This window comes from Miniopterus natalensis, chromosome 15 (genome assembly GCF_054644295.1).
Source record: "Miniopterus natalensis isolate mMinNat1 chromosome 15, mMinNat1.hap1, whole genome shotgun sequence".
Taxonomy (NCBI): domain Eukaryota; kingdom Metazoa; phylum Chordata; class Mammalia; order Chiroptera; family Miniopteridae; genus Miniopterus; species Miniopterus natalensis.
Genome location: NC_142095.1, coordinates 5,910,177 through 5,934,545, shown reverse-complemented (window position 1 = coordinate 5,934,545; position 24,369 = coordinate 5,910,177). Strand labels below are relative to the sequence as shown.

At 51.3% G+C, this 24,369-nt stretch overlaps 1 protein-coding gene across 1 annotated transcript; it reads right to left on the bottom strand.

The window, feature by feature from the left end:
* Positions 1–6,183: 6,183 nt before the first annotated feature.
* On the bottom strand, positions 6,184–23,314 carry ZNF445 (zinc finger protein 445). Its single transcript, XM_087824841.1, has 7 exons — positions 23,278–23,314; positions 14,679–15,243; positions 13,388–13,556; positions 12,988–13,064; positions 12,568–12,694; positions 11,918–12,079; positions 6,184–11,235 (listed from the first exon to the last, which is right to left on the bottom strand). The coding sequence occupies exons 2-7, from the start codon at positions 15,105–15,107 to the stop codon at positions 8,921–8,923; spliced, it is 3,279 nt and encodes a 1,092-aa protein (XP_087680967.1). The 5' UTR covers positions 15,108–15,243; positions 23,278–23,314; the 3' UTR covers positions 6,184–8,920.
* Between the last annotated feature and the right edge of the window lie 1,055 nt (positions 23,315–24,369).

The following is a 24,369-nucleotide window of genomic DNA, read 5'->3' as shown; positions in this document are numbered from 1 at the left end:
CAGGACCCGGCCGCCCAGCCCACTCCGCCGCCAGGGGCAGGGCCACGCCTTCCAGTGAGGCCTGAACACCAGTCCTCGAGGGGACCCTGCCAAGCCTTTTTCCTTGGGGGCTCCCCCAGCCCTCGTGTGCCATGTAGTCTCATTACGTCTGATAGGCCCAGACTCCTAAAATCCTTGGAATTTCCAAGTAATGGGAGGCTCAGGGGTGCCTTTTGTCATGTTGGTGGGGTGACTTTTGGGCCCCCACCTAAGTGCGGGGGTTGACCGAGGGCCCAACCTTGTAAGTGGGTCCTCCAGCCGCGGGGGACACGGGAGGGGCTGGAGGTTGAAACACTCGCCAATGGCCAGTGATCTCGTGCAGCTGCCGGGAAACCGGAGCAGAGCCTCGGGCAGGCGGGGGTCGCAGCGAGCGGAGCCCGAGCCGGGGAGCCCCCGCCCCGCCCGCCCGCCCGCCCCGGGCTCGCTCCACCGGCTGCCCCGACTCCCGTCCTCACAGGAACCGGCGACGCGGCAAGTAAAGTGTCCCCGACTCCCGGGAGCCGCTCTAGCAGGCGAGTGGGACCCGAGGAGGGGGCGTGGGAACCTCTCCCGGCCCTGGGGGAGGGGGTCGGAAGCCCGGAACAGCCTGGGCTCCGTCCCGGTCCCGGTCCCGGTCCCGCCTCAGCCAAGGAGGCCCCCTGGCTCCGGTGGGGGCTGAGCAGGTCGCCGGGCACCCACATCGGAACCGGATTATTGAACCCCAAAGAGCTGAGAGTCAAACGCCAAGTCGGCGGGGAGGCAAAGGAAGCCTAGCAAACGCCGCGTCAGAATCGCAGGTGCATCTTTATGGAGCCTGAGCGCGCGGCGCATCCATCAGAATCTGGCAGAGGCAGGCGCGGGGCCTCCCGCACACCCGGCGCGTCGGAGGCAGGCCGCGCGGGCCCGGGAAGGGGCTGAAGGGGCGCGGCCGGGCCAGTACGCTCAGTTCAAAAGGAAAATCGGTTATTCCCAGTGAGGACGTTTCTCAGCTTGCAGGTATAGGCCCAGAAGACAGAAGGGCAGGAGGGAAAGGCGGAGGCTGGGGCTGCAGGGGCCGGACTCAGGGGGCGGAATAGTGGCGCAGCGCCTCCTGCTGGTGGGGGGGCGGCCGGAGTCGCCGAGAACGGGGAGGGGCTCCTGGGTCCAGCTCTAACCAGGTGGTGGGTCAGTGTAGACGGGAGGGGGTTTCTTGCGCCTCTGTATCTCAGTGACGCCATAGGAGGGGACGGAGAGTCAGGCTTCCATGCAGGGGAGCTGGCCCGGCCCTGGGCACTGGGGGGGGCCCCCTGCATGCTCCCACGCTGACGCACGGGGGTCTCTTGGGGCTTCTCGAAAGGAGCTCCAGGCACATCTGCCTTCAGCGGGGGGTAGGTGACTTCTCCAGTTATCTCGTTTACCCAGAAAAACGTATCGAGAGGTTTCTTCCTCTGTTCAAAGTGACTCGTAGACATAGCTACAGGGAGAAGACGAGACAGCACAGGCGCACCTTCAGTGGGCCCGGGAGGGGGGCGCCGCCTGCACGAGCCAGGCAGGGAGCCCCCGACCCCGCTCCTGCCACCCACCCTGCTCGGGGCCCTCGGGGACACCCTCCCAGAGGCTCCAGAGATCTTCCCAGGCCCAGGCGCACGCCTCACTAGAGGCTCCCGATGAAGTCTAGGGTCTTAATATCTTTACAAGTTTTTAAATATTAACCAAGTACACTAAGAAGTATACTTTACATCTGGAACCTACTTCAGGTGGGGGGGGGGGTGTACTAAGTTTCATGGAGCATGTGCAGCATCTTCTATGTAATTATCCATGCAATTCAATTCTGTATCCCTTAAGAAAATGCTGGTTGCCAGTCCTTAAACTCATTTTGTAAAGGAAGCAACGATTAATGAGCTACAGCTGGAAAAACCCTTTCTTAGAGTAAGAGAGTGGAGAATGCTGGATGTTCTTGGCAAATAAATAAATAAATCACTCTTGTAAATTTTACAAAACCACAACCATGTGCGGTCAGCAGAATGGTCCCCCAAAGATGGCCATGCCCCAATGCTTGGTACCTGTGAATGTTTCATTCCACGGCAAAGCGACTTTGCAGATGTAATTAAAATCACAGATCTTAAACTAGGGACATTACCCTGTGTAGTCTGGGTGGCCCAGTCTAACCACTTGAGCCCTGGAAAGCAGAGCGCTTTCCCCGGCTGGGGCAGAGGCGCGGCGGAAGGAGGGAGGGGTTCCAAGTGCGAGGAGGCCTCCCTGCCATTGCTGGCTCGGTGATGGCGGCCGAGTGCAAGCCTCGGGAAGGAAATAAGTTCTGTCGACAAAATAAATGAGCCTGGGAGAGGGTTTTCCCCAGAGCCTCCCGATAAGAGCTCGGGGTGGACAAAACGTTAATGTTTGTCGTATGAGACCCTAAGCAGAGCACCGAGCCACCCTCGCCCGGCTGGGGACCTACAACTCTGGGAGGTGAGTGGCTCCTGTTCCAAGCAGCTGTGTGTGGTCCTGAGTTACAGGAGCAACAGGAAACTCACCCACCACGTGAACACTGTTGCAGGACCAGCGCCAGACGTGGCTGCAAAGCTGCAGCGTCCTGAGTTCAGGGTGAGCCCACCTTTGGTGGGGGCCGAATAGCAGGGCTGGGGACTCATCCTATTTTGTCATGCTTGATACTTTCTTCACCTTCTTTAGAAAGGACAGTGACTGTCACCCCTGAGAAATGTCAAGGCACACTTCCTAGGCCATCAACCAGCCTTCAAGGTCCAGACACCTGCATCCTACGCAAAGTTCCAAGTTGCCCTCGGGCAGAGGGTTTGCCCGCCATCCCTTGGTGGTCCCCAAGGTCACAGGCAAGTCAGCACATCCTTCAGGGATGCCCAGAGCCAGGGTGGCTGATAGCAAGGGCACAGTGGGTTCAACAGGTGGCCGGAGTTGGGGGACTGGAAAGGTATGAAGCATTTGAAGCTCACCTGTCTGAGGTCTGCCGAGGAGTCATCAGAGGGAGCTTCGAGGGGGAGGAGCCTTGGAAGACTGGGGGCTCCTAGCAACCTGATCTTTATTGTGTCAGGTGTTTCCCAGCCTATCCCAGCCGAGACTCTGCCTGGTGCAGGAAGCAGCCACGACTCTAAACATGTGGGTCAGACACGACACCCCCGAGTGTGGGAAACACCCTCCGCTCAACGTGGCCAAGGTGAACCGTTTTCCAAAATTCCATACTTTGTCTTGTTTCCAATATTTATGTTCTGAATGTTTTAAAGGGCCACAAGAGACACTTTTACATGAGATTTGCTGGCTCATATGGTAACTAACATTTTGGGGAACAGCCAGGATATTTTCCCAGGGGCTGCCCTTGAGTCTAAGATAATCCTCAGGCTCTTCTTGGACTTTCATTAAGTTTGAGTTCATTACAGCAAGATCGGGTCATATTCAACAGCTAAGTACCAGGTCAATGTGTGAAATCAGCTGCTTATGACATTAACTCGCACCTCTGAGTGACCAGTTGTCCATAATTTAACACAATTTCTTTAACAAATATTACTGGTTTAAAGTTTTGAGTCAAACGTCCTAGGAATTTCTAAAATAAACAATTCGGGGAAGCTGTGCCCGTTATCAGCTCATTCTCTCTACTTCACCCCTCCACAGATGCCCATGATGATGGAGCTGGAGCCCCGCAACCCGTCTCCGCTCCGCCAGCTGGCTTCCGACAGGCTCTGCCATCAAGGAATTTAAGGGGGAAGCTGCAATGCCAGAGTGTAATGATTAATTTTGTGTCAACTCGCCTGGGGCCAGGGTGTGGAGGAGGGGGTGACAGCTGCTGGACCTGGGCCATCAAGGGGATTGACTGCTTTCACCACCACCCCCCACCCCCCTGAAGAAACTGCCTGATGGCCATTGTTTGCCTGACATTAACCAGCACCCCTCCCCTGCCTCCTGGAATGTGCTGGGTCTGGAAAACATTCCAGTTGTCCTGACCTGGTCAAGCATGCAAAGCAATTTCCCGGATCTGGAAACAGCTCCACATTAGTCCGTGTGACTGTTCTCTCTCCCCCCTTCTTTCTGCTCCATGTAGTTCTCTGGTGCCAGCCAAGCAGTGCGGGGACTCACTTCATCTTGCTACTACCCAAGGCGTGCTGCGAATCCAAGTTTCCCTTAAAAATAACCCTTACCAGTTATTAGACTGGACTGGTGTGCCCTGACCTCTATTTGCAGAGGTAGATCTTCATTCTCAGGGCCTTTCCCTGGGTCTGCATGTCCTAATACGCGGGGTGCCCAGCTATTTGGTCAAACATTATTCTGGGTTTTTCTGTGCAGCTGTTTTTTGGATGGGATTAACATTTAAATTGGTGGACTGTGCATAAAGCAGATTACTCTCCATAATGTGGGTGGGCCTCACCTAATCAGTTGAAGGCCTGGATAGAACAAAAAGACTGGCCTCCCCAGGCAAGAAAGGATTCTCTGCAGGCAGCCATCAGATTTCGTCTGCAACACCGGCTCTTCCTGGGTCTCCAGCAGCCAGCCTTCGGGCTGGAACTGGAGCACGGGCTCTCCTGAGTCTCCAGCCTGCAGGCCCACCCTGCAGATTTTGGACTTGCCAGGCTCCCTAATCACAAGCCAATTCCTTATCATGAATCTCTTCCTATATGTGCACATACATCCCATTGACGCTGCTTCTCTGGAGAATCCCAATATGAGGAGCAAGAGGAGCCCTTTCCTTCCTGTTTTTTGTGGGCACCGGTTCCTGTTCCCAAGGCTCCTCCCCCAGCAGTGGCAGCTTCTCTGGTGGCAGCAGTTGAGTCCAGCTTGCAGACTGACCAGCACGGGGCCCGTCTGGAGCGCGGACACTGCACCAGCCCGTGCTCTCCTCATAGGTCTGCACTCGGCCCACAGGGCTTCTCTTCTGATGTCTTGCCTTTGGACAATTCCAACCACTTCTCTTTGTTCCCGCTTCGTAACTTGCACTGTAGAGGTGGGATCGATACTGTCGCCACCCCAAACTTGTCCTGACGTCAAGACTAATGACATCACACACATAACAGGTGACAGGAAAGTTCATTATTCACGTAATGAGGCTCCCTGGAGACAGGGCAGGCGCCCGGGCCAGCTGGTTTGCCTGGACAGGAGGGGGGAGCGGCTCTAGTTTTTACTGTGGCTAGGGCTGAGGGGTCCAGTGCAACGAAAACTGCCAGGGTTTGCCTCAGTTTCCTCTCCGGGGCTCAGGAGGAGAGCCTGGCCTGGCCGTCAGGTCAGCTTGCCCAGATGTGAGGAAGAACCGGCTAGAAAGTTCAAGTTATCATCAGCGGTCAAACATCAAGAATGGGGTCAGCCTCGTATTGCAGCTCACCGTCGGGGGGGGCTGCTGCTTTACCGCCTCCTGGATACCTTCACGTTTTCTCTTTGCCTTTTTACTCAGAGGTATCTAGTGAAGAATTCTTCATAAAATTCTTACTAAAATAAGTGGCATGGTTTCTGGTTTCCAGGTCCTGACAAGAACCTGGCTGATACAAAACTTCTTTCCTCTTCTCGGCAAGGTCAGCACGAAGGCCAACGCTGTGGTAGTTGGTACCTGCACAGTCACGACCCTTCCTCGCCTAAGAGGGCACAGGAACGACTAAGCACCGCCGCCCACAGAGGCCACCTCATCGTCAGACTCGCGTCTGCAGCTCCTGCCTTTACCTGGCATCACTGGGAAGGAGGAACTCAGGGAGGCAGCTTATCCTCTCCTCCAACCGCCCGTCCTGGAGATGGCGCCTATGGGGGGAGATGGCGCCTATGGGGGGAGATGGCGCCTACGGGGGGAGATGGCGCCTACGGGGGGAGATGGCGCCTACGGGGGGAGATGGCGCCTACAGGGGGAGATCGCGCCTACAGGGGGAGATCGCGTCTACGGGGGGAGATGGCGCCTACAGGGGGAGATCGCGTCTACAGGGGGAGATCGCATCTACAGGGGGAGATCGCATCTACAGGGGGAGATCGCTCCTACAAGGGGCGCGCGCCCTTAACCGCTGCTGGCGCTCCGTCTAGGTGAGCAAACCCGGTCTCCGTTCCCTTCCTAAGGACCACCTGTGTTGCTCCTGATTTTTGCAGGTGAGGAACCTGAAACCTGGCGAGATTAAGTGATCATTCTGAGTAATACCACATAAAGGGCAGAGCGAGGATTTCTAGAAACTCAGAAAACATCAGAGCCCATACTTTAAAAACTTTTTATTTTTAAGTATTTTAAGCAAATAGTTTTAAAAAAGAACCCACTGCACTGTGCTGTTAAATCAACATGCTGACCCACCTACATCTATTTTAAAAAAGAAAACACAAGTGAAGCCTCCAGTTACCGATTTCATCAGCAACTCCTGCCCAGGCGGGCAGAGCAGGACTTTAACACTTCGTTCCAATACATGATTTTATACTCTGAATTCATATAATTTGCATCCACAGGAAATATATTATTGTGCAAAACGGTAACAACACGGTGTACTATATGCCAGGAATGCTCCCACTCCTGCCGCTGTCCTAATCACTTTACATACATTATTTCATTAACCATCCCCACCCCCAGGCACCCTGTGAGGTTAAAAAGTGAGAGGTTTAAGTAAGGTACCCCAGATACAGTGTTGACTTTGCAGAAAGGGTCCCCGTCTGTAGCTCCCGCCACTTCCTCAGCAATTTGATTCATCTGTGAAAGATGCAACTCTTGCTCTCTCACATTCGCTTCCCAAAGTACCGGAAACCACCTACGTATTTCTCTGTTCTGCTGATGGGAATGTAGGCTTTACCCAATCTTGCTATTTTAGCAATACTGCAACGAACAATATCACGATGCCCAGTCTTAAAGCATCTCCTTCGTTGCAAGGCGTTACTCTGTGGCTCATTCAGGAGCAGAATTACTGGGTGACAGAGTACACACAACTTTACGAGATTTTGCAAATTGCTTTGCACAATCATCACAATTTCCACTCCCACAGCACTGAGTTGCCAGTGGTCCACACACCCACACCAGGGCTTTTAAAAAGCTGCCAACGTGATGAGTGTGAGATGTTCCATACTAATTCACATCTCCTGTGCTTGCTTCTCTGCACGTGCCTGGGCTGCCGTGTGCTCAACAAGGGTGGGGCTGACCACGCCAGACGGCGAATAAAAGACCTTCAGACGCTCTGCTCTCGGTGGAGTCCCTGCCCACCTGGCTCTCTTCAGCCCCAACTTCAGTCCTCGCTGGGGAGTGAGAAGACGGGGCAGGGTTGGAAAATTGGGTGTGTCCTCCAGGGCAGAGTTGGGTTTGAGATGAGAACTGGGGCAGTGGGAAACTGTCAACCTGTGCCCTAGGGCTTGGAACCACGCAGAGCCAGGCTCCTTTTGGGCAGGAGCGCACCTGTGGGTAGCCTTGTCAGCATTTCACTCAAAGACCCTCTTAAAAACTTCCAATCATGACTCAACTGAACTAAATTCAGCTCTCTTCCTTAACAGGGGCAACTTTGTGCAAAATCTCCTCTGCGTGGCAAACAGATAAGCCAGCAGCAGGGACGAGGGTCAGGGAAAGCTGGGCCAGCACTGTGGGGGTGTGGCACTGCGGGTGAAGGGGACAGCACAGGGCAGTGTGCAGGGGCCAGAGGTGCTGTCACAACTGCTTACGCTGTCACAATTGCTTACGCCTGCTGAGCTGGGGGTCTTGCAGAATATTCAGAGAATATTCAGACGCTTGGCAGGTGGGGGGTTCGCTCATGGAGGCTGGCAGTAGGGATAACTGCATAAAAAATTTTCAGCTATATCATTTTAGTGAGTCCTTGTGTCTGTGGTTAACTCTTGTAAAATGTAATTCACATTCAGACCACATCACTCAACTCAAATAGTCCAAAAGCACCCCAGCCCCAGCGAGGACCCCCATGCTCACGCAGCTGAGCCCACCACCTCTCTGGGCCCCTATTCCAGCTGACTCGCCACTGTAGCCCAGAGGCCTCCAGTCACTCCGAGGAACCAGACAGGAGCCCACCTTCTGGGTGTGGTTCTAGAGACCTACAGAGCTCACTCCCCGATCTCCAGGTCTTTGCTCAAATTTCACCTCAGTTGAGGCCCCTCATGACCAGCCTCCTTAAAATCACAACCCACCTCCCAATCCAGCATGTCCTCTGACTCTTCCCCGATGCATGTTGTCCACAACACCACCCCCCCCAACCAAAATACTCCATGGATCTCATGTTTATCGTCTGAAAAGATCCAAGACGGCAGCTTTTGTTTGTTCTTGTCACTGCTGGGCCTCTGGTACACACACCAGTGTCCGCCACGTGGGAGGAGCTCAGCACATTTCTGTTTAACAGACTGATCTCCGCTGCCCACGCACACCTGTGGGGTGGAGATGGCGACGGCACGGGAGCACTCCATCCTCCAGGTGACTAGCCCAGCGTCCTGCTCTCCTCCACTTGCCTCCCACAGCAAATATCCAAAGCCAGTTGTAGGCTGAAGGCGCAGCCAGAACTCCCTGGAAGGCATCTGGGGAGACGACGAGTTCCTGCTGCTGCTGTTGCTTATAAGGTCAAACAGAATAGGCACCAACATAGGTGAAACTCGGAGGGAAACCTAGGATCCAACCGGCCCCTTCCCAGCAGCCACAGCCCACCACACCACAGACATTTGTCAAACCAAAAGGGCTGTCTCTCCCTTTAGAGTTATGGAAGAAGATCTGGTTGGGGCAGCTCCAGGCCATGGTACAAAGGCCAATCCTGAGGACCTGAATCTCCAGAAGGTCACCAAAAAACGTCTCATTTCCTAGTGGGTAAAAATGAGGGGATCCTGAATTTCTGAATCCTCAGGATTCTCTGTGATTAGCTTCTAAAAGAGAAAGAGCTGGGCCCTCTCTGACGGTTTCCCCACATTGCCTACACTCAGGGTTCTCCAACAGGACAGCCAGGAGCCCTCTCTCCCACCGTCAGGCCCCACACTAATCATTAATGTGCATTTTCATATGCCGAGCCAAATTGGAAGCCCACCTGAAGGTGTTCCCACACTTCGTGCACTTGAAGGGCCTCTCTCGAGTATGGAATCGCTTGTGGCTAATGAGCTGCGAGGTCTTGCTAAAAGTTTTCCCACACGTGCCACATTTGTGACATTTTTTCCCTGCGGGTATGTTCTGGAGTCCGGTGGGCCTGGCGCTCTGCTCGCAAGCTTGTTCAGAAGCTTCCTGGGGCTTCTCGCCACTTGGTTTTAACTCCTGTAAACTCACCCCTTTGTCGCGGGAGGAAGGCGACTTGGCCAGGCTGCTTTCAGACGGCGCAGCCTGGGTGTGTTTTCTCAGATGGATGTTGAGGGTGTGTCTTCCGATGAAGTTTTTCCCACACCACTGGCATTTGAAAGGTTTCTCTTTGGTGTGGATTCTCTGATGATTCACCAGGCGGTAATTTCGGTCGTAAGATTTCTCGCATAGGTTACATTTGTAGCGCTTCTCTCCACTGTGGATCCCCTTGTGATCTAAGAGACTCCTTTTACGTGTAAAGCTCTTCCCACACTCTTGGCACAAGAAAGGTTTCTTCTTGCCCAGGAGGACTTCTGGCTGCACGTCTGCAGCGTCCTCGCTGTCGTGGTAGGAGTACCGTTTTCCCAGAGAGTGGCTCCTCTGGTGCCGCGAGAGGTTCGAGCTCCACCGGAAGGCCTTCCCGCACTCCCGGCACTTGTAGGGCTTCTCCCCGGTGTGAACCCGCTGGTGCAGGAGGAGGACAGAGGGGTTGCGGAAGCCTTTGCCACACTGGCTGCACCGGAAGGCCGCCTCCGGGGCCGGGCTGCTCCGAGGAGCCTGGGGGACTCCATCCTGGCTGGGGGGAGGCCCGTCCTCGGGCTTTCTGCTCATGGCGTGCTGCTGCTTATGAGCGATAAAGTCTGACCTGTGCGTAAACTCTTCCGCACACTCCCTGCATCGGTACAGTCCCTCGCCCGTGTGGCTTCTCTGGTGGTTAAGGAGGGATTTCTTCTCAGTAAAAGTTTTCCCACACGGCCGACACAGGAAAGCTTCCTCCACAGGGGGCACGCTCGGGGGCTGATTGCAGCTGGGGGCCGCCCTGAAATCATCTCCACGCCTGTGGTCTTCTCCACGCCTGTGGTCTTCTCCACGCCTGTGGTCTTCTCCACGCCTGTGGTCGTCTCCACGCCTGTGGTTGTCTCCACGCCTGTGGTCGTCTCTACACTTGTCACCGTCTCTACACCTGTCTGGACTATAGAATTTCTCTTCCTGGTGCATTCTCTTATGACGAGAGAAGTTGGACCTCCAACGGAAGGTTTTCCTACATTTGGTGCATTTATATGGCTTCTCCTGCGTGTGGATCCTTTGATGTTGGAGAATATATGATTTACAGTGGAAGGATTTCCTGCACTGGCTGCAGTCAAAGACCTTCTCACCGCTTTGGTCTTGCAAATGATGATCCAACCGGGAGCCATATGCTCTGAGAGCTTCCTTACACCAACTAAATTCGAGAAATTTCTGATTAGCATGGGTTTCCTGGTGCAGGCGGTAGGCATACAAGCGCTGGAAAGCTTTGTCACATGAACTGCATTTATAAGGTTTCAGGCCAGTGTGAATTCTCTCATGCCGCGCACGATTGGAGCTCCACCTGAAGGCTTTCCCACACACCTGGCATTTAAACGGTTTCTCCTGAGTGTGAAGTCTCTGATGGTGCGCAAGATGGGAGCTACGGCTAAAGGTCCTCCCACAGTCGCTGCACTTATACAACGTCCCCACCACGTGAAGACTCCGTGGGCGATGAGAACTCAGGCTGAAGTCCTTCCTGTGCACATCCTTCGCGGTCCCTTTCAGTCCAGCATGAATTCTCTGGGAGAGGCTAAACGAGGCCAGCATGCATCGGAGGCCCTTCCCGTACTCCTGGTAGTCATAGCAGTACGAGCTCGCTCGGAAGAGTCGGCCGCAGCCATGCTTCCGGGATCTCTTTCTTCTGGAAACTCGCAAATATGCCACATGCTTGAGATTAAGACTATTGCCGCCTCCTGCCTCCTCGGATTCCTTTCCTGTGCTGTGACTGAAACTGCCCTCTTTTTCCTTAGCACTCAGTTGGATGGGATTTCCACATGGCTCCTGTGACATGCTCTTCTGTTCCTCAGGTACTCTGGGCTCTGTTTCCTCAGAAACACTCACCACACGACATCCTGATGACACAGCTAAGATCTGTGCTTCTTCCAAAGGTTTGGGATTTAAGATGATCTTGTTTGATTTAATCTGGAGCTCCCCTCCTGACATAAAATAAAACACAAGGGAACGCACTCTTTTTCCATACTTGCAACCCCCAAAAGCACCAACAGACAAAAATGTGCCATGAACTTGGGTAGTATGGTTTTTGTTTGACTGCTGATACCTTTACCAAATAGTCACTAACAAAGCAAAACGTGGAAGGGTATCTGGGTGACAGAAAAGAGAGGAGGAGAAGCAAGGCGGGCATTGCAGATGGACATTCGCAGGACTCACATCCAGTTAAAAAAGAAAAGGCTGAGAGGTGAGTGTCAATAGCAAGAGGGGACAGGAACCACAGTACAAACAGAGCCGGGGCTGGGACTCCAAGGAGGGCTGGCTGACAGGACTGGAGAGCAAGCCGACCACAGGGGGAAGGGCCACACAGAGAACAGGGGCAGGAGTGGAATGAGGGCTCCTAAGAGCAGGAAGGGGTAGGCTCTGGGGAGTCAACAGGGGTGCAGCCCAGAGCTGAGGACCATCAATGAACAAAACAGAGAAGGAACACTGAAGCCCTCCGGTGGGCAAGAGTGTTACTGAAAGTGCTTCTGGGGAAGGGGCAGGGCCAGAAATGAATGTCTGGTAGGCCAGTCTGGAAGGGAGAAGCTCAGGGCCTGGCATTCCTCAGCAAAACTAATAAGGACCTTCCTTCTGGCAAACAGTGGAGTAAGTTCCCCATGACTGACTTGCTGGGAAAGGCCTTAGGAGAAGAGAAGAGATGCTGGGAGAGCAGGATCTGGCAGGTTCTCTGAAACTCACCTGCAGGGGCAGCACCCGGATTCCCCTTCGGCTGAGCTGCCTCCACCTTCAGGCCCCACGGCTCCCTTGCCTCCAGCCAGGAGATCAGAGCAGGTTTGGTGAGAGGCCCCACTGCAGAAGAGAAGGGGAGGGGATGGGGTGGGAAGGTAGATGAGTCACACACAACTACCCTCTTGGGCCTGGGGTTGGGGAGGGAGGAGGGAAAGGTCAGGGAGGCAGGTGGAGGAAGCTAAGGCAGGAGGCCCAGACGGCCATTCCTAACAGCCCTGGGCAGATACAGGAGAGGCTGAGAGAAGTCACTGCCAAAAGGATCACTAGGATTCCCTGGCAGTGGGCACCACATGACAACTCAATCAGTTAAATCAGCTGACATATTTGGGAGGCCTAAGGAGAAGAGGAACTTGACACACATGACTTAACCTTTACAATAAGCCAGCATGCCAGGCATTCTTACCCCCGTGTGTCAAGAGAAGGCTCTGCTTTGGTTCAAAGGTACAGAGCTGGGATGTAAACCCAGGTCAGGCCCCTTCCTATGCACCATAATGAACAGTAAGAAGGCAGCAATAAAGGTGGGCAGAGCAGGGGGAGCAATGCCTTACCCAGAGAAGCCAGGTTCCCATAGTTCTCCAGCATCACATCCCTGTAGAGGTTCCTCTGAGCAGGGTCCAGCCACCCCCACTCATCCTGGGAGAAGGTCACCTCCACATCCTTGAAAGTCAGAGCCTCCTATAAAACACAGTCCTTACCTCAGAGCCGGCCCACAGTTCCCAGCTTTCAGGAGGAGGCAGGGGAATGGGGTGGCTCTCAGTAAGGACAGGATGGACCTGGTAAGGGTGAAAGAGAAGACCACCACCCAGCAGAAGGGCTCTGGGCTCAAGGGGGATATTTCGGTCACTGGGACATGAATCTCTGGGTGTGAGGTCACTGGACACAGAGACGCAGGACACAGGAAAGCTGCAGCTGCTCCATCAGGCAGCAACACCTGGACATCACGAAAGACTGAACATCCTGTGGCTCACCTGAGGCTGGGCTGCCACCGCATCTCCTGGGCACCCCTCTCCCTGGGAAAGGGCAGGCACCTGTGCAGCAGGAGGATCTGCAGAAGAAAGAGCCATGAGAGGGGGCAGCCCACTGTTTCCCCCCCATAGAGCACTCCGGGGCCCAGGAGTGGGCATGGGCTGTTGTTAAACACCCATTTCTCATTTCCCCAGTGTGCGCTGGAGGCCAGGGAATGAGGGTGGGGGGTACAAGGGAGGAGGAGCTGGGCTAACATGGGTCACAGAACAGGTAGAAAGACACAGAGCTAAGGGCCAGGATGGAAAGGCATTCTGGTGAGAGGACAGATGGTGGAAAGAGGACACCACAGGAAGTGGGGGAACTGTGGCGAAGGCTGGGGTCGTAGTGCCAGGGGGTGAGTACCGGATTGCCCAGTCAGGAAGTCATGCACCCCTGTTTCACAGGGAGGCTCCAGATGGTCCCCCAGAGCAGAGCCGTTCCTGGGAGGTGAAGCAGAGGGCCATATCTGCTCGGCTCGCAGGGCTCCTGTACCCATCCAACACACATCTGGGCTCTGGGCAGGTGCTGTGTCCTGGCAAGAAGAAAATGTGAGAGATCCCCATGGGAATCAGAAAGCAACCCAGAGAGGAGGCCATGCGGCCAAACTCTAAAGAGCGGAGACCAGAGAAGGGTGAGCCAGCCCTCTATTGCCTACAGGCAGAGGGGAAAGGGGAACAAAGCCCAGGGAGGGCCCTCACCACTCAGCCTCTCTGGGCTCCCCTGCTGGCCACGGCAGGGGAGAGGAAGAACCAGAGTCCAGCTCACATAAGAAAGTGCCTGGCACCCAGCCGGTGGGGCTCAGTGGTTGAGCCCTGACCTATGAACCAGGAGGTCACGGTTTGATTCCCCATCAGCGCACACGCCAATAAAAACATGTAAAAAAAAACACACAAAAACAAAGCCCACAAATATGATAAATGCTATTTTTAAAACTGAGAAGCTCGCCTGTGGGGGCAGGAGAGGCAGAGTGCACTTGAACTGACCTGCTGCTCTGCTGCAGGCACTGGGACAGCCAGCTCCGCTTCCAGCACCAAGGCCAGGGCCAAGCCCAAGGTAGGCACTCATCAAATGCATACTGAACAACTGCTCATTGTTAGGTCAGTTTTGCATTTTCTTTTCAATAAACTGAGGCTCTGAAAGGGACAACGTGGCCAAGAACACTGAGGTCGTTCAGTGTGGAATGAAGTCTCATCCCTGCACAGAACAAATCCGCAAAGGCTTACTGAGAAAAAGCAGACTGGTGCACAGAGACTGCTCTTCTAGGTCTTATTGTGCCGAGGGGCCACGAGTCCCCCTTACAAGCAAGAGACATCGCCCCACCTTACAGTCAGCATCAGGTCCAATAAGATAAGATGTGGAGACAGCCCCTATATAAACTAAGTCACTGTGTCTAAAAACGTGTCATTGTTAGTTAAGGATCCTTGCGAACCCCCTTCCTGCAGCAATCGTCCTCTGGGCAGGTGGGAAGGGCTGCCTGCTCTAAGGTCCTGGGACAGGGTCTAGCTTGCTGATGCTCAGGTGCCATGGGAATGACAAGGGAAGGCTTCCCCTGTGTTCCTCAAGGCTGAGGGTTCAGAGGCCAACCCTACCCCCAAACAAGCTGGCTCACCCGCAGGCAGAGGTCACTGGGCCCTGCACACTTGCTCACACTCACCTTCAATGGTGTCCCACTGAAGTCTCTCCGCAGCTCTTCCAGCAGGGCCGCAGCCTTCCCACCACTCTCAGGGTGATGCAGCTGCACCCAGGTCCGGAGCTCGCTGGGCAGGATGCTCAGGAACTGCTCCAGCACCAGCAGCTCCAGGATCTGGGCCTTAGACAGAATGTCGGGCCTCAGCCACCAGCGGCACAGCTCCCGGAGCCGGCTCAGAGTCTCCAGGGGCCCAGAAGATTCGTGGTAGCGAAGCTGTCTGAAGAGCTGGCGGAACAGCTCCTGGCCAGGACGGTTCAGCGTCTGGGGCCTAGGAGCCTGCACAGAAGTGCAGCCTTCACCCTCTTCTTCCTTCTTTACCATCTGAAGGCGCCCTCGCTCTCTTGAAGCCTGGGCCTGAGCTGGGCGCACAGCATACCACCTGCCTGGAGGCATCGCTCCTGTCCAGGGTCTACAGCAGAGTGCAAGCCAAGCCTCTGTCAGCTGTGCTGCTGCTGGGATGTCAGAGAATCTTTTCAGCACTGTGGTGGACAATGGAATTTGCTGGACATCAGACGTCACTGGCAAGAGACTGAAATAACCAAAATTAGTGTTCGGGAGCAATGTGAATGGTGGTGGACCTTGACCCTGTTAGTTTGGATCATCTTTGGATGTATCAGAAGAGGCCCATGAGCATCTGCACAGTGGCGCCTGCCAGTCTCATTTGGGGGTAAACTGAGAAAACATCTGAGAACACAGGAAAATATGTACAGAGCTTTATTCAGATGTGTACATGTAAAGAAAGATCTCAATAACCTAATCTTCCATCTTTAAACACCGGAAAAAGAGCAGACTAAACCTAAAGCAAGCAGAAGGAATGAAATAGTCAAGAATACAGTGGAAATCAATGAAACAGACATTAGAAAAAGAGAAAAATCAATGAAATAAAAAGTTGGTTCACTGAAAAGGTCAACAAAACTGATAAACCTTTAGCTAGCCTGACAAAGAACGAGAGAACTCAAATTACATAAATCAGAAATGAAAGAGGGAACATACTACCGACTTTACATAAATAAAAAGAATCACTTGAAAATATATTTTTGCAAACAAATATTTTAGATGAAATTGACAAACTATTATAAAACATAAACTGATGAAACTGACTAGAAAAGAAACACAAAATTTGACTAGATCTATAAGAAGCAAAGAGACTGAACGGGTAGTCAAAAACTGCCCACAAAGAAAAGCTGAGGCCCAGGTGGCGTCACTGCTGAAGTCTGCCAAATATTTAAAGGAAAAATAGTATTAATTCTTCACAAATGCTTCAGAAATACAGGAGGAAACACTTCCCAATTCATGCTACAAGACCAGTATTATCTTGATACCAAAACCAGACAGATCAATCTCTCTTATAAATACAAATACAAAATTCTCAACAAAATACTAGCAAACTGACTCCATTCACATTTAAGAAAAGTTACACCCCATGACCTGAGTGAGATTTATTCTAGGAATGCAAGATTAGTTTAACATATCAGTAGAATAAAAAACAAAGATCACACCATCATGTCAACAGGCACAGGAAAAGCACTTAGGCACCAGGAATTTCACTTCTGGGACTCTCCCTGGAAAAACACTCGCACACGTATACAGCCATTTACACAGGTGTTCACTAGAGTGCTGTTTGTAGTAACGCAACATTGGAAATAACCTACTTTCCATCAGCACAGCTAAATAGAAGTGTAGCACTTTCTAGATGAAATACCATACAACAGTGAAAAAGTCCTACCAGACCCTTAAGATCAACATCGTTCCTCTGTTCCCTGGATGGTCAGGCTGTGCGGCCAAGGTTAAAAAGCAGGTGTCACCCACAGAGGAGGCCAGAGCATGATATTAAGTTGTTGAGAACAGAAAACATATATGCCAGGCTCAAGAGGCACAGTGCGTACTTATAGCAAGAGGGAGGAAAGAGTATACACAAGGGGATCTTTGAAAGCCACTGGTCCCCCACGAGCGGATCCACTTCACCGCTGATGCGGTGCGGGCGGTGTGGACTGGAGCGGCATACTTCAAGACCTCGACCCCTGGCAGGTGGGGTCTGAAACACAGAAAGCAGGGGTGGGCCTGCGGGCCCCTGACACGGGGTTGCCTGAAGCACCGAACAGGGAAAGACAGTCCCTCACAAGGCAGAAGCCCAGCACAGGCTGCGCGCTTCCTCTCCCGGCCAGGACACGCTCCCTGCCCCAGCCACTCACCTTGCACTGGGCTAAGCAAAGGGGAGCTGCAGAGGCTGTGCTCGCTGCCTCTCCCAACAGTAACAAAAACATATTCTAAGTTAAAAACAACACACTAGATATAATTGCAGGAAAAACCTAAAATCACATATATGTGTACATAAGTGTGTGTGTGATGTACACATAAGTTCTCCAAGGAATTTAAAATGGCCTGGGAGGATTCTCAAAAGCTGATTGTGGGCATGGAGGCTGGGAATAGTAGTTAAAAGAGATTTTATTTTATCCGTAGTAATTTGATGTTTTAACACGAAATTCATGTACCAGGTCTCTCATTTCTTTTTTTATTGAGGTACACAAAACGATAAATAAAAATACACACAAATGTTAGACATGGTTACCCATGTGCTATTTCTCTTCATACATTTTATACTCTTATATTTTTTGTCATTTTCTTTACATTTTTGTCACTTCCCAATTTCCTAAAATAAAAATTAAAAGGCAAGTTTTAGAAATTATAGTTATGAATTCACTTAATCATGACACGAAATAAAAAGAAAGCACAGTCTGCATATGCACAAGAAGTCCCTAAGCCCCTGCACCACACTGTTCTCAGCCAGCGTCTCCTGTGGCGGGGGGATGTGGGGCATTCCCTTCCTGTTTACTTATGTCTCCTGAAATGTTCCTCACTATTTTTATAACCAGCAAAGGGACCAATAATTCTGCTTAAAATACAGAGCAAATGAGTATCAGCTCCCTGGACTGAAGAGACCCAGCAAAAGGGGCAGCACATCCTTAAAGGGAACTTGGGTGCAAACAGTGGCTGTGGCTCAGGCAATTGGGGAAAAAAGGAAAAAACCCAGGTGACTTTACTTCTGTTTTAACCATGGAGTCAGGAACCAAATCAGAGAAGGCTGGCTGAGCAAAGGGAGCAACGTAAGGCAAACTCTGGAAGTGAGGCACAGAAGCAAAGAAGCAAAAGGCTGCCCCCAAACCCAGTGTGCAAGAGAAAACAAACAGGCAGAGAACAGGCTGGCGGTTACCAGGGGGGCAGAGGCAGGGAAAGAAGAGGGAAAGGGGCAGGGACAGGGGAGGGAAAGGGGGAGGGGCAGGGGCCGGAATGGGTAGGGGGAGGGGCAGGGGGAGAGGAGGGGCCAGAGAAGGGGAGGGAAAGGGGGGTGAAAACCAGTAAGGCAAGTCAATCCTTTGTGAAGGACGGAAACTAGATTTCGGTGGTGAGCTTCCAAGCTGGCCTGTTCTAAAGGAGCTGTGCAGAAATGTCCAACCACATAGTGAAGTATTTGTAAACAGCCGGTGGGAAAACTGACAAGCAGAAGAGTGAAGGTGGTGCCTGATAACATGGCAAAGGGCCCAGGGCTTCAAGGACAGGGGAGCCCAGCTGCTGAAACCATGAACTTGGATAAAGCTAAAGAGAAAAGGCCCAGGAGGGGGTCTTTCAAACTCTGAATTAAAGACCCAGGGCATAGGAAAGAGATGGGGGCCAGTGAACTGAACCTGTGCAATTAAACTCAGGTATCCTAATGCCACAGGGTGACTCATGTCCCAACTAGCTTTTGAGGACAGAAGAAAAGCTTCATTCATCAACTTGTTAAGATTCTACCACAGACGGGAGCCGCCAGGGTCTAGGAGCTGGATCGGGCCTCTTCTCAGCAAGTCATACCTTAACCCACTCTCGTTCCCACAATGAAAACACACACTTTGAAAAGAACAGGGAAAATCCCAAGCAATTGTCTGGCCATTCTGCAGGACATCTTCTTTATGTCATTTTGCTCCTTCGACTCATATGCAATGTCATTTTGTTTCCCTTTAAAAATCCTCACGAAGTAGTCTCTTATTCTCATGTTTTTCCTACCCGTGGGAGGGTAGATAGGGTTACTCTATGCATGGACAGTAAGCAAACAAGTTTCTCAGTAATGGCCACGAAAGAAAGATTCCCCTTCCGGTACATATTTAAAGTGTTAAAATATACTTACAAAAATCTCAATTAAGAAAACAAGCTCTCCCTGGCCAGTTTGGCTGAGTGGTTAGAAAGTCAGCCGGAGGGCCAAAGGATTGCGGGTTTGATTCCTGGTTAAGAGCACGTACCTTGGATGCAGGTTCGATCCCCAGCCCTGGTTGGGGTGCGTGCGGGAGGCGGCCAATCGATATCTCTCACATGGATGTATCTCTCTCTCTTCTCTCTCTCTCCCCCTCCTCCCTCTCTTCCACTCTCTCTAAAAAGTGATGGAAAGAATGTCCTGGGGTGATGATTAAAAAAAGAAAGAACGATAAAAGCTCTTCCTAGGCGGGGGCTTGGTTGGAGTGGTGTCCCATACACCAAAAGGCCGCATCCAGGAGGCAGCCAATCAATGTGTCTCTCCCTCTTAAAAAAAACAAAAAAAAAAACAACAAATCAATTAAAGCATATCCTCGAGTGAGGATTGTTTTAAAAAAGAAAGAAAGAAGCTCAAACCTAGTGCCCAAAACATGACATCTAAATACTGCTCTCAAATAAACAGAACCAGGGTCCTTGGGAAAGTGGTTTATTCCAGGGCAGGGTAGAAAAAATACAAGATGAGTAATTTGATGCCAGAAAGTCAGAGAAAGACATGAAAAAGGATGGGGCACCTTAGGGGGAAACAAGCAACCTGAAAGAGCTCTCAGTGGCCAAATGCAGGAAGAGATTAAGCAATGAAATAAATAAGGACAGCACTGCATTACAAGCCAAAGAAGAAATTACACATCTGACATCACACACTGATACAGCTAATCGAACAAATAAACAAAAGAGGGTGAAGGCCTAGCTCTTCCTCACAAAGCATTCCAGTTCATAAATGTAGACGGAATTACAGAAATGGAAGTCTCATTAGACCATTACAGCAATAACTGCTGCAGGCAAGATCCACCACAGAATGCTAATTGACTGGTGAAAGGTAAGGACAAACAGGATATTTCTATGCAAAGTCTCAAAGTATCTTCCCCCAACTACTAATTACAAAGGGAAAGACACTATCTGTACAGTGGCGAAACCTGGCAGAAACCACAGGATCAGATTATTATCACCAGTAACAAGACGTACTAACATCATTCTCAAAACAGGATAAAACATGTAACAAAACCAAATTGCTGGTCATTCTACAAATATAAGTACAAAATACTGCAAAAGTGTCAACGTCATAAAAAACAAGAAAAGACTGAGAAACTGCCGCAGACTGAAAAAGAATCCGGAGGCATGACAACTAAATAAATGAGGGCTTCTAGACGGGATCCTGGAGCACACAGGGTCAACAGTAAGAGCCTGATGAACTCTGATTAAAGTCAGCAGTTTCATTAATCAGATGGTACCACTGTCAACTTCTTAAGTTTGATGATCGTACTACGGTTATGCAAGATACTAACTGAAGGCAAACTGGATAAAGACGGTAAGGAAACTGTCTAGTTCAGTGACCCTCTGTAAGTCTACAATTCTTCAAAAGTAAAAGGTGTTAAGTTGTAGTCTGAGTTATCATTTTTTCTGATTTATAACTATCTTATGAACAGGCCAGTAAGCCAGGACAAGCATAAAAAGGAAACTGAGACCCAATAGTTAAACTGCAGTTTGCAGCCATCTAGTAAATTCCATCTTCCCTAAACCAGGGACACTTAAGAGTAAAATGGTTTGCACTTCTCCTCCCCACCCACAGGGTAAATGGTTTAAATTACCCCACTCAGGAAGACAGACAGCACAAATCCAATTATTACTATTTTCAGACCACACCCAAAAATAAATGAAGTTATTTTGGTATATCAGCATAAAGCTGATGAATATTCCATTGAAAAACCCTTCCCTAAGACCACTGGTAAATGCCCAGCCTTTAAAACCTCTCAAAACAAAGGTCCCATGCATGCTCTTCCTCCCCAGAGCACACTCCCACTCTCCCCTTCCTTCTCCCACTGGCCTGCATCTCCCAAACTCTAAGGGACCCCAAGAGGCTTGTAACCAGGCCAGCAATGACCAATGGTAGTTCATCCCGGGCAAACCCTCTGAACCTGTCCTCCAGGTCCCTTTTTTTCTGACTTCTTAGTAAGCCAAAGCAGACCAGCCTAGACTCATTTCCCCAGCCTCTCCTTGCTTCATTGTCCCCAATTTTAATAAACGTCCTCGAAAATTCACCTGGACTAGTGCTGTGAAATTTTTCCTGCAGGAAGTCAAGAACCCACACACTACCAGCTGGTTCAAGGCAGACCCGTTTAGGGCCAGGCTCCCTTTCTGGTAACACTTAGATATTATTTAGGATTGACCTGGCAATCAAGGGCATAAAATACAGTGAATTCTTACCTCCAACCGGGATTCGTTCTTTCATTAATTTAACAAATACTTAATGAGCAACTACTGTGTATTAGACACTACGGTCATAGCAGTGAACACAGCAGGCGAAAAGCGCTGCTGTGAGGACCTTATGGAAAGACAGATAATGAAATAAATAAAGCACCTCGTATCTTAGTGACAGGGGATATGCTGTATAGTAAACAAGGAGGAAGCTCTTTCAGGTTGTTTCTGATATGAAAATACTGGAGATTGCAAAATAAAGTAAGTTATGTTTACAATATTTTATGCATTTTTACTCAAGCAACTCTCTGACATCATAGAGTGCTTATACACAAACACTTCCTGGATATTAGGAGCCACCAAAAATTTAAACGCGGAACAGTCAGTACTTTTGATGCTTTCCTCTGTTGCCATTTTAAGTACATATTGAGGCTTATCTTCAAAACGTTCCCATCTTTCAGATTCCTTTTTTTTTTTTTAATATGTCGTTATTGACTTCAGAGAGAAGAAGGGAGAGGGGGAGAGAGACAGAAACATCAATGATGAGAGAGTCACCATTGATGGGCTGCCTCCCACACACCCCCTTCTGGGGACTGAGCCTACAACCTGGGCATATGCCCTGACCAGGAATTAAACCAAGATCTCCTGGATCACAGGTCGATGCTCAGCTGCTGAGTCACGGCGGCCGGGCCAGATTACTTTTTTTTAAATCCTCACCCAAGGATATGGTTATTGACTTTAAAGAGAGAGGGAGATAGAAAGAGACTTCAATTGGTTGCCTCCCAAACCCTCCTCAACCAGCCCTGACTCCGGATAGAACTGGAAACCCAGGAATACAACCAGGAATGTGTCCTGACCAGGAAGAGAACCTGCAACCTTTTTGGTGTACAGCACAACACTCCAAACCAACCCACCAGGCTGGGGCAAGAATTACTTTTTTAACCAAGATTTATCTGATATCTTCAGCATTAACATAGCATGTAAGAGCAGCCTCACTGGTCAGTCCCTGAACACCGCATATAGACGCTTGTGTATTAACAGATGGATATTCCCTGAAATCAATCAAAAAACGGCTAAAACCACTCCCCGATATTTCCTTGTAAAGTAACCGACTAATATTAATGAGTCTTCACTTTTGAACCACAGTCTGACACAGGATGGTCTTTCTTGGCCACCACATTCACCAGGACGGAGACCTGATTTCCTGGGCCAGTGCAAGTCAGCGGACAGAACGGTGGCCTTAGGTTAGAGATGCGCCTCATGTTTAACAAACTGCATTTTACATACTACTCCTTCATGCTGAAACTATCACCCTGACGAACAAGATTTTTCTATTTTTCTCCATAGATGTCACTTGTTGAGCATTTACAGCCTCATGCACTGTGTATTATGGGAAATAAACAGCAAACAAAATGTTTTCTTGTAATGATACTTGGAAGCATGTTTCACTGGTATCATGATGCCAGCACCAAAATTAACCAGTATCTGAACAAATTCATTACACAGCTTGAAGATAGCATAACTTTCCAATAAGCAACAGTACGAATTAACTTAATAACACTGAATTACACACTTTAAAATGGTTAAAACAGTAAACGCTTATCTATCATTTGGTTAATGTATGTACATTTCATCACGATATTGTTTTATCAGAGTCAGTTTTTACCAGCAATAGTGTGATCCCATTTCGTAACATACATGTGCAGGAGTTTGCACAGTTACGCGTGAATCCTGAAATATCAGGAAGCCTCCCGACGAAAGCCCTGGCCGACTGCAGGTACTTTTACTTTTCTGTCACTCACCGCGTCACCTGATCGCCGGGAGTGGGGGCGCTTTGTTTGCGTGATGGGCCGAGAGAAAGCGCGGAAACCATCGCCCCAAACCCTCCCTCCGGGCGCCGGGCGCGAGGCGCTCCCGGACCCGCCCTCCCGCCGCGGGCTCGGGGTCCCGGGCCACCCGGCCCGGGCGCAGCCTCGGGGCCCGGGCGCAGCCGCCGCCGCCCCGCGCGGGTCCCCGCAGGTGCCCCCGCCCGCCCGCCGCCCGCGGCCCAGCAGCCCCGCCGCCCCCGCCCCACCCGCACACTCACCGCCTCCCGCGGCCCCGCCGTCGGCCCCCGGCCTCACCACAGCCCCGCGCCCGGCTCGCAGCCCAGGGGTCGCGCACGCGCGTCACAGCCCCGGGCCTCGGTGGCCTCTCTAGGAACCTGGGAGGGCCAACGTCTCGGCTTCCTCCCGCTTCCAGCGCAGGGCTGGCCCGCCCCTGTCGGAGCCACCGGCTCCTGGCGACGCTCGCCACCTCCCGCGCCGGACGCCCGCCCTCCACCCTCCGATGCCCAGTGGGGACCCCACCGCTCCACCAGCCTTGGCCTGTGTGCCCACCTCCCCCCAGTGCGTGTGCGGGCAGCGCTGGGGCCTCCCTCCCCAAGGGCCCAGAACAGGCTCCCAAACTAGGCGTCGTTTAGGGACCACGAAGATCTAGCTGACCGCCCACCCGTCCTGGCAGGAAGGCGTTGTTAAGGGGTCAGTCATTTCCCCCTGGGGCCCCTTCAGGGAGGGGAGCCAGATGCTAGTTTCCGCAATAGCCTCTTCCCCCAGCAACACAACCACCAGGGGCAGGTTAGGGGGGGTACTTTTGGTTCCCAGCCACAGGCAATAAAACTTTACCTTCCCACACCTCCAGCTGTTTTGTCCTGTTAAAGATCAAAATTCAACTGAGAAAAATTTTTAAATCTTAATAGGGGATGGCAGGGGTTAATTACCTGAGTAATGCTGATCAAGAAGTGTCCCGGGGTGACCAGCAACAGACCGGGTGACCAGCAACAGACGACACCAGTTTGTGTTTGAATTTTGGAGCCTTTATTAGCTGGCCAGCAGCTATAGTTGCAGTGTCTCACCTATGTAAGAGCCAAACTGCAGCCCTGACCCTTAGTTTGTTCCTCATTTAAACTCAGTAACCACAAAGGCACTGTGATAAGTGGCTTTCCAAGAATTTGTTGGGTTGTCAGCTTTTGTGACAAGAAACAGGGGGGACCTTTAGCAACACAAAGGGGATGACTTAAACACAATGTTTTGCACGGAGTAATGGAGTTATGCTTGGCTGGAGCATGACTGGTAATGTTCTTTCTGTGGGAACTCAGGGGGAGAGGTAATTATCGGGTTAGCTTGTCAGGCCTTGTCCT

Coding starts and splice junctions, on each gene's coding strand:
- ZNF445 (XM_087824841.1), bottom strand. CDS start 15,107: ATGCCTCCAGGCAGGTGGTATGCTGTGCGCCCAGCTCAGGCCCAGGCT. Junction 13,065..13,387: donor CTTCCTGACTGGGCAATCCG/GTACTCACCCCC, acceptor TTTCTTCTGCAG/ATCCTCCTGCTGCACAGGTG. Junction 12,695..12,987: donor CGGTGGCAGCCCAGCCTCAG/GTGAGCCACAGG, acceptor TGTGTTTTATAG/GAGGCTCTGACTTTCAAGGA.